Source organism: Parasteatoda tepidariorum, chromosome 11 (genome assembly GCF_982258835.1).
Source record: "Parasteatoda tepidariorum strain Cologne lab strain chromosome 11, Ptep-v5.0, whole genome shotgun sequence".
In the NCBI taxonomy this organism is placed as follows: domain Eukaryota; kingdom Metazoa; phylum Arthropoda; class Arachnida; order Araneae; family Theridiidae; genus Parasteatoda; species Parasteatoda tepidariorum.
In genome coordinates this window covers 19,578,787-19,589,661 of record NC_141765.1, presented here as the reverse complement: position 1 = coordinate 19,589,661, position 10,875 = coordinate 19,578,787, and the positions used below count along the sequence as shown (strand labels likewise).

Here is a 10,875-nt window from a genome sequence, read left to right as displayed (position 1 = left end):
CGGCAATCTTATTATAAATTTTACTTACTAGCGCCATCTGTGCTGGGTTTACGATATGATCATATGAAATGTTTAAAGGCCATTCTCGCTGCCTGCGACTTTTTCACATTGAAATGAGAAACAGATTGAGAAAAATTATTTATTACCCACGAAAAACTCGTTAGGTTCTCTTTTGCAAATAATTATTTTCTTTCTGCATAAAATCGCAGAGAGTGAGAATGAACCATTCGCGCATGCACGATCAGTTCATACATTTTTTGCAAGTTTACGCGGTTAGATGTTTTTTTCTCATGAGGCACTTTTCTTGTAATTCAACAAAATTTCTCCCAATTTTGAGAATTTCTTTAACGTTTTTGTGGCTAGTAGCTCTTTACAAAAAAATTAACAGTTTTAGTAACTGTTACTTTCGGTAACAACATTGCTAGTTTTGGACATGAGCTGATCTTTTTTCAAGCCATTAAACTAAATCTAGGATCATTGCTTTCGCTTCGGTTGGAGCTTTGGGTTAATGAAATTTCCCGTTTGTATCAAACCGACATGACCATTAATTTTGAACTCAAACTTATTTTCTGATAGTTAATATCAATTTCATGTTTCAGCGGCAATCACGTGACCAGCCGTTAGCAAAAATCCAGCAAGATTTGGTATTTTAAATAATTTCCTTTTTACTTGCAAACATAAAACACAAAATAAGCTCATTTAATATTGTTACAAGTTTATTTTTATGTGTATTTTATTAAAAGCGATGAAAAAAATCTTTAAATCCTGGAACGTTTTGTGCCACGTGCTGTTGCAACCGTATTCTCATATCGGTTTGTTTCCCTTAACCGCGATTTTTTTGTCGCAGGCATTTACTATATTATATTTCCCGACAGACCATTACCACTCGTGTCCGCCGCCATGTCGTTAGGAGGTTTCGGAGCTCATAGAGAGAAATAGCACAGAGTGGTGTGCATCCAGCTATTGGGGGATTCCGAAAAGCGGGCCCATGCAGCAAACGCCACACGAGATAAAAGAAAAGTTATTACAAGCTCTGGACAACGAATACAATGTAAGTTAAAACTACAGAACACAGAAAGCCGACAATAAATATTAATGAGATTGAGAAGTGAGATATTAAATACTTCCTTGCATCGAAATAGTGTTAGGCATAACGTGTAAAAATTGCCTTGTTTGTGTGTGTGTCACGAATTCACAATCATAAAACGATAATACATATTTACAATGCTAAAATGGTTGTATAGAAACAAAGTTAACGAATTTACCTATGTGTAATATAAGAAATGACTATGCTAAAGGAAAATCACGTATACATTTTATTAAACGTCAAAGCACATGCGCATGTTATACAGGCTATATTTTAGCTAATTATTGTTAATCATGGTCCATGTAATGTAATTTATAAATATAAATATCTTATAAAGTGTTTATATTACATTACTGTAATATATCGCTCTTCCCTAATGCTATATGGTTGACGTTGTATGTTCATATCTTCGTTTGCTTATCTGTTATGGTACATTGCTATCTACAGTATCCTTAATATTTACAAAACCATGTTTAATGAAATTTTTTTTACTGAATTTAAGCACATAGTGTATCCTTCTTTAATGATTTGTGCTCAATATTTGCTTTTAAATGGTGGATTTCCTCCAAATTGTAATATTCCTCATTAGCATGCTTTTCTTTTAAAGGCATTTTATTAGTATCTTTTTATATATATTTGATGTAGTATTGTCCTTTTCATATAATTTTAACAGATAAATTCCCCCGAACTTGATACTTTTTCACACTACATGTAAGTATTTTTCTTCTGTAAACAGATAATAAATGCATTGATCTATTGTCATTTATGGAGAAGCTATATTCATTATTAAAACATCTAATAGATTTGATTTTAGGAGTGTCTCAGTTTTTTGATATAGATTATATTATGCTGATAAAAATAGCTTGAATATTTTGGTTTAAATTTCATTATGATAATATTCGAAAAGTGCTAAAATTAAGAGAATGCTTTAAAGACAAAACATTCTGTAAAATTCGCTATATATTTAAAGTTAAGTGCGAAATCTTAAAAAAAAAGAAATTAAGTTTAAGACATTTATTTTCAAAAGTTTGTTTTTTAGCTCAAAAATGAGATTAATTGCTTAGAAGCTATATATATTAGGGCTCTAAATAAATTATGGTTCTGGGCCACTAAAATTTTACTCAAGCCACCATTAAAAAATTTTGTGGGGCAATTCCATTTTGTTGGTTACAAAAATGGAACATAAATATCATAGAAAAATCCTCAATAATTAAAAATTTTTTTATCAAATACGTAATGCATCATGATTTATCCAAAATAAGATTTTATGTGTAAAACCCGAATTAATCTTAATATAAGTTAAATTGTTAGTGTCTGAACGTAGATCACATAAATGCAAACAAATATTCATTTACAAATTGTCTAAACTCTAAATTTGTAATTTAAATGTGAACTTAATGCAATTTAGAAGCTGACATTGGTATAAAATATTCTGAGCCGTTCTTGCTTAGTAAAATAAAATGCATAGTTAGTTTGTAATTTTTTACTATGGTGTCTGATGTAAGTTCTTCAGGTTGCATGTAAGTTTTAATTGATAACTATAATTATTGAAACCTATCTTAATGAATATGTACAATATATTTTCCATTAAATAGCTTATTTGAATTTATATTTTCTTCTATTTTCGGTTTCAACTTTTCAAGTAAAATCAAACTGGGAAACGAATACCACTGCTTACATTGGGAACTTGGCCTGTCTGAAAATACGTTTAATGACTTCCTCTTAAAATGTTTTGCTATAAGAAGGGGAAAATATAATTTATAAATAAGTGTTTTTGTGTGGTCCGCGAAATCTGATTCACTTTTACTTAACCACGCACAAGCTGTGAACAAAGTTGTTTGCGAATTATTTTAATGAGTCTATTGAATTCCATTTTGATGTAGTAGGATTGCATTTTGAGAGAAATCTAACTGAACTGAATAACTAAATTTTTTTCTGTTTAGTTGATTTTATTGATCAAAGACCTTTGATTGATTTCTATTAACAAATGTGTTAATCAGAAAACATTTTGGTTTCCCAAGTGGACTTCAAACACTTCTTTCACTGAGGATACTATTTGTATTTTGGCTTGTTGCTCAAATTTTTGCCATTGGATATAAGTTATTGATTAATTTTCCACATCACCGTTGGGTTGGAAGTTTAATATATACTTGTTGCAATTTTCATTGTAGAGACATGCAAATTTGTGATGTTAAATCACATACAATTTTATTGATAAAAGTTGAAAATTCATTGGAGAGTTTGGTGTTTTGTTTTAATGCTTAAATCGCATGTTCTCAGAGCAAACACAGAAATTTTGAAATATTTTTTCAAATACCTTAATGTGCTCTGGTATTAATTCAGCAAAATTTGATAAGCCAATTTTTATTTGAAAGTTAACTTCTTTAAACTAAGCAAAAACTTTTCTTATTGACTTCATCAACGTATAACATAGGAGTAATTGTACCACCCGAAAAAACTTTGAATTATTATCCTATTTTGCCAGGTGCCTGCCCAAGAAATGCCATCACTGTGCCAAATTCTTCTATGGTAAATTTGCTCTCTTCCTTTAAACATTGCTTGGATTCTTTTTATATATAATATTGGGTAATTCAAGACCATATTTAATTACTGATTATTTTACAGCTGCATTTCTTTTGTATAGTGACTTAAGAAGATTATTAGTCACTTTATTGACTGTTTTAAATAATTGTTTGGATTTGAATGCTATTTTAATTGAATTTCTTGGATCTAGCTTGTCTACAGAGGATTTACTTATTCGACTTTCTTTTTCTTCTATATATTGACAAAATACATACACTTTCTTTTGCTGTGAATTCCTTTATTTCATTTTCATTCATTAACTGCTTTTAATTTTTCTTTCTTTCCCTCCTCAGATTTGATACTTTTCTCTGCTTTGAGGATCTGCTGCAATCTTTGCACAATGATATGCCTTTTTATTTTTACTTGTTAGAGGCATTTCTAAAAGTACAAAAAACACAGTTCAGATCTTTAAATCCTTATTATCATTTATCGCTATTTGAATGTTAAAAAATATTAGTTATTTAGATAATAATATAAAGATTTAAGTTTTAAACAGAAAACTTGCCAAATAATTCCATTATTACATGATTTGAGACTTGAAAAAGAAATATTTTCTAGTTCTTAATTTTACAAGAAAATCTATGATGAAAAGAAGCGTTAGCTTAAATTTTAAATATTTATACATACCTTTAAACAGAATATTCTAAGCAAAATTATAATTTTGAAATGTTCTAAGTAGAGTTGAATAGCTTCACAAAAAATTTTAATTAAGTAGCTTATCTCAAGAAATCTAAAAATAATTAAATATTTATTTTATGAGTTTAAAGTTGATAATAAAAATAAAATTTTAGTACAGCGTAGTTAAGCATATTTTATTAGGATACTGTGGTTAAATAAATTATTCTGGATTAACAAGTAAAAGCAAAATATAAGATGAAAATAGATGAAAACTGAAGTAATGGAAAGAAAAGCAATGGTGTCAGATGTAAAATATAAAAAAATCATTAATTTACAATAAAAATGTTCATTATTTTCAAAATCAGAATAGATTATACAGATAAGATATAGAATCTTGCTTTAAACAGAAAAAATATATTTAGTGGCACTGTTCAGTTATTAATTTTGGTGTATGTAAAATATCAAAAGTGCATCTAGGGAATTTTTTTATTATATCAGGCTGTGTAATGTTTCTGCATATATATGCAAGATAATCTGTCTTGATAAAGTTTACTTTTAATTATTATTCCATTTTTTATTATTAGTGTGAATTTTTCAGAGAAACTGCATTTGTTAAAGATTCACTTACCATGGTTAAGATTTTGAAATGATGTAGACTTTTGTTTTACAGCCTATAGCTTATTAAAAACTTATATAATTAAGAGTTATTTCTAAATTTTCAGTTCTTTATTTCTAAGATGACACCTAAATTGTTTAAAAATGTTAATTTTAAAATTTTGATCATCTAGTTGACTGGTCTGTGGCTTTGCTCAGTGGTCTTCTGGACCAGCAATTGATAAAAGATAAAATGCTTTTATGGTCTGTGTTTTTATAACAAAATAGTAACATACTTATAATAAAAAAAAACAGGTAGTTTTCAAAGGTTTGGGTATTTGCTAATGAAGAATAGCAAAAACTTTTATATTTAAAATTATCTGTAAATATGCACAAATTGGTTGAAAGTTTTTGCTTTTCTGAACAATATCCAAAGCCTTTGAGAACTACCTGATACATGTAGCTTGAAAACAAATTTTCATGTCAAATTCTTCAGTTTTGATATGAACCCGAGTTGAAAAAATATTTTTTTCCAACTCCATTGAATAAAACTTGTTAAATAAGTCATTGTTATGAAGAAATTCCAAATTTTAAGTACTATAAATTATTGTACTTCTGTTATTAAGTTGTTATAAATAGGAAAAGATATTAGTGTTGGCCAAACATAGATATCAGAAGCTTCCCTTTTAGTGAATTTAAGATTTAGTCTTAAGTAACTAAGAAGGGTAGAAAATATTATTGAGGTTATTAATTTTTCTATCCATTGATTGGGGAAATTTCTAATTTTTATAAATTTAGTTACTAAAGAAATTTAATTTATAATTTTATAAAAATAGTATTTGATTGTAATCTAATTGTATCTACTAAACATTTTTAATCAAATTTTATTGCTGAGCATAAGTTGTGAAACTGCTTCTGGGTGTGCTATAACCTATTTGATTATAAACATAACACTACAATAAAGATAATAGGTTTCCCATTTTTTAAACACATTTACATAATGTACTGATAAAGGATTTTATATTGTATTTTGAAAAAATGCATAACTTGTTGCCCAGGGGCTGAATGTCTCATCTGGTTTATAAGTAATCCTTGCTTCTTAATTAAAATTAAGAAAGTTTTATAAAAGTTAACTTTGTTGACCAAACCTCTAAATTTATAACAAAGAAGTCATAATTTTATTAAAATATTGTAAACTTAAGGATCTTTCTTTGAACATTATATTTTTGAAACAGGTATGATTCTAGAATTTATCTTGGTAACAAAAGATAGTATTTATATTTACTCAAGTATATTAAAATTGTTTTCTAACTGATAAGTGTTTTATTTTATTGAAAGAATGTGTAAAAATTTTAAATATTTCTACCTTAGTGTTTTATAAATCGTGTAAATCAATCTGTCAACAGCATGATGGCATTATGCTCAGAAGAATATGTAATGTTCCTCGGGAAGACGTTATATAATTACAAAAGTTCTGCTGGCTTTTGTCAGAAATTAATATCACGGCATGCAATTTCAATCACTGCAACAATTGCAAGCATACCAAAATTTAAAAAACGTTTAAATGAAACAAGAAATAAGTGAAGTGCTATCACAGGATTCATATCGTGACACATCCGATTGTATTATCAAGGGATTTATTGTACATGAATAAAAAATTTTATGGATTGATTTTAGTCCAAAATATTTTTGAGACTTTATATAGTTCAAGGTTTGGGAAAGAAAAAAAAACAGAATTTTATCAAAAATCCAAGAACCAGTTGTTGTTTTTTTTAAGGGGGGGGTTAAATCTTTTTTTTTTATTTATTTATTTATTTATTTTTTTTTTGTGGTTTTTTTAAACAAAAAATAAAATTTATTACCAATATTAAAATGTAAGCAAAAAGTTTCAGAAAGACTTTATCAGCTATTAAATTATATTTTGAGTAAATAGTGAAAACGACTCCCGATGGCTGAGCGGTAGTGCTGTTGTGCCACAGGTCCCTGGTTCGAACCTCGGGCCGGGCAAGGTTGACTCAGCCTTTCATCCCTTCAGTGGGTCGATAAATGAGTACCAAGCATGCTTGGGAACTAAACACTGGGGGTTTCGCGTTCGGCTGACCACCTAACCGGAACATCTGCACCCCAGAGCCCAAGGTCAAGAAAACTGAGATGGGCACAGTAGGCCTTGGCCCTGTATGGGCTGTCACGCCGCTGAGTTTAGTTTTAGTGAAAAAATTAGCTCTTTTGCTTAACTATGCTAATGTGTCAAAAAAGAATAAATGAAGATTTTGATTGGGTATATATATATATTACTTTACAATTTCACTTAATATGCAATTAAAAATTTAGATATTTGTATTTGTTGTTGTTCTCTTATCCAGTAGTGCGAAGAAAATTAAATTTGTCCAAAAGTATCTAAAACAGCTTTGGCCACATCAAAAAATCCATGGAGTAGAGGAGTTGCTGTGGGGGATCCAGGTGAATCCTGACTAGCTTTGCCAGTATGGCTGGGCAATCAAAGACATGGTAGGGAGAGAGTTCTGTGTCGACGCAGTGAGGACAACTTCTGTAGCTTCGATGGCCATCTGGAGATATTTTCATTCCCCTGAAGTGTTTAGTCCTCGATCTAGCTATGGTTTTGGAAATGACTCGATCACAGTTTAGGGCAGGGATGGAGTGCTTCAGAGAAGTAGTAGAAAGTAATCTGCGACTGGCTATTGCATCAGTTAGGGTCAGGCTGTTGAAAAATTGGGAGTTATCTCTGGCCTCCTTGGCCAGGACATCAGCTTTCTCATTACCATCGATATCAACATGTGCTGGTATCCATTGAAGGATACAAGTTCTTTGGGCCGCATTTTTTTTGTATTAGTAATGCATGTGAAAGAGTAATTTTCTCTCTGCTTGTCAATGTACGAAAATATCTATTATAACTTAACTATGTGGGTACTATAACTTAACAATATAAGTAACGATAAATAACCGAAATATCAATCTACTTTATAAAATGCACTTTTTTCTTCAATTGAATCAAATCAAAATTGAAGGTGATATATTTTTATAGTTGAAAAATATTTGATGGTTAAAGCTTAATTGACTGCATACATATATATATATATGTAAGGGTATATTTTAGTTCTAATGATAATGAATTACTTTTCTGATATTTTTAACAATATAAAGCTTCTAGCTTTTCAATATGCTTCTAATGTAGCATTTAATAAAATAATATGTTGATAATATTTTAAAAGAATTTTGAATAGTATTTTTTTTTTTTTTTTTTACATAAACATTGTGTTTAGAAAACACTAGAATCATAAATAACATGCATGTATAGTTAGTCTATAGAAAGAGTTCCCTTTGCCTCATAGTCTAAAGCTGTCTGCTGCTATGGAAACCCTGCATTTTAAAGAGGAAAGCTTGTCAACTCACCCAAAAACCTGTCTCAAATGTTGATCTAACAATCCTACTTAAATAGTTAAACCTCGTAACCATAGTCACTGCCTCAGGCGAGTGGCTAGGGGGCTTCTTTCTATAGATAGAAAGCTTGGTTTACATGGCTGAAAGAAGAAAAAAATTGGAAGTAAACTAAAAAATTAAATATAAAATTCATAATAGAACCTCATTGGAACATAAAAATTGATTTGTTTTATTCTAAGTAATTTTTATGATTGAACATTAAATTTGCTCATCTTAATTTATTTTATACACATGCAATGAAACCTCTCTGGAACGACCAGTCTCTGTTCCACAGTGAAATGGTCATTAATGGAGGTTGGTCGTTCTTATAGTTTACCTCCATTGACTACAAAATGTTACAGGTACATGACTTTTCGCAAACAATTTTAATTTTAGTCAGTGTCATTTCCTTGATGTGAAACTGTCGGCTTCGTGAAAACTATGTAGATGAATAAAAAAGCGTCAAAAGAAATGATCCCTACTGATATAAGTATGAGTAAAAACAAATGTATTAATTGTGTATGATAGAACTATTTGAAATAAACAATTGTTTTTTGTTTAAGTTTCCGTTTAATTATCATAAAAATTAGCTTTAAAAAATGAGAGGTTTGTTTGAGATGCTTATTTTTTCTAAAAGACAGGGTATCTGCGCACCTGGAAAGGCATGAATTTCAGTTTTAAACAAAATTTGTCATGATTTTAACTATATTTTTTAAAGAAAATCGTGGAAAGTCATGGTTTTAGGTCACCAAAAAATCTAATTTTTAAAATGGAATTTAAAAATACCCTCCCATTTCATAGTTTTCCGAATATCTGAATTTGTAATAAATTGTAATCCACATTAAATCCATTTTATTAAAATGTAAAATGTTTTTATCATGTTTTAAATAAAAGAAAAAGCATCATTTCTAGAGCGAATTATCTTTTAAACTTCTGTGATTTCAAAATTTTTGTTATTTATTTTTGATTTTATCAATTTAAAATTCTAGCTGAAGCAAGCCAGTCATTGGCGAATTTTTTTAAGTTCCGAAACGAGAACAGAAAAGTCAGGAGTATTTCTTTCCTTTCGGACGAACAAGAAAAGTATCTTAAGAATATAATTCTGAGGAAAAACAATTACTTGCTTTTGTATTTTTTTCGGCTATTTTATTGCTTCAACTCTTTCTTTACTCTGTTTTTTTAAATTTAATATCTTTAAATATGACGATGCAGAATATAACAGTTTTGGTTATACCTATCATTTCAATTCGTGTTATTATAATGCTTTTTTAAATTTCTTGTGTTTTTGTCAGAGAAAATAGTAACTTTGTTAAGTCATGAAAAATTCTGAGAATTAGTCATGGAAAATCATGAATTTGAAAATCTAAAATGTAGCAGATACCCTGAAAAGAACTTTTTTTATAATTTAACTTTCAACTCTGTTAACTCTCAACTTTCAACCAGTTCTGCTTCAATAGAACGGATGTTTTCCAGTTTTGGACTAATTCATTCGAAACTTCGTAATAGATTAGGAACAGAAAAATGTTCAAAACTAGTTATGTGCTACCATATGCTGTGAGGAGCAAATGAACTAGACTATTGAATTTTGAATTAAATTTCTACTTCCATCATTTTCATTTTGATTATGTAGTGTGATGCATGTTCTAAGTTTTAAAATTATGTATTTAATTAGGATAATTAAAAAGTGTCCATAATAATTTGTTTAAATATTTCATGGATCAGTGACTGTAATGTTCTTCTGTTTAGTTTGACTTTTGTGATTGGTTGTTAGTTTTTCAGAAAAATCAGTAATTCTGAATTTTAAATCTTCAATTTTTTTTAATTCATAGTTAACATAAGACAATACAAATTTAAGTGCTTTCTGTTAAATACACAGAGTAGTTAGTGTCGATTTACAGTATATTCAGCCTATTCATTTACTATGCTGAAAATTTAGTTTATCCAAATACTTGTGAATTTCATTTTGCTTAATGCTATATAGTTTTGTTGAATATCTAAATATTCAGCTGTTGAATAATTACTTCTTGCTTTCAAGATATACATTATTTGTATTCTTAATACAAGTGGAGAAAAAAAAATTAAGAGATAAAAATTGTTATAAAATGATAAGTGTAATAATTATAAATAAATATAATAAACAATATGAATTATATTTATCATTATTCATAAATATAACTACTTTTAAATTCAAATTAACATACTGGATAATAAAGATATTCGGTATAACATTAAAAAAAAAATGTATACACTTGTATCAAGCTTGTATTTATACAACATAACTTGTAAGTTCCTTATAAATATTAGTTATATGTTCCTTATGTGTCAAAAATGCATAGTAATAAACTTTTAATTTTCTTAAATATCAAAAAAAAAAAAAAACTTTTTTCAAAATAGAAATATTTAAACAATTTTTGTGCATAATTTTTCTGCACATGCATTTGAATATAAATTTCTGAGATTTTTAAATCTGTTATTTTACCTTAATTTTTAAAAAATATTTTAAAACCTGCTGATTACCTATAGTATAATTAAATTTCAATATAATGCATGGTAAC

General features: G+C 28.4%; 1 protein-coding gene across 2 annotated transcripts in view; it reads left to right on the top strand.

Moving 5' to 3' along the window:
* Nucleotides 1-697: 697 nt before the first annotated feature.
* LOC107451023 (uncharacterized) overlaps nucleotides 698-10,875 on the top strand; it is a 34,621-nt gene continuing 24,443 nt past the window's right edge. The window contains exon 1 of one of the 2 annotated variants that reach the window (XM_016066989.4): nucleotides 698-1,051. In XM_016066989.4, the coding sequence (XP_015922475.3) occupies nucleotides 989-1,051 (63 nt within the window). In that variant the 5' untranslated portion in view covers nucleotides 698-988. The other variant, XM_087155041.1, reaches the window with a different exon arrangement.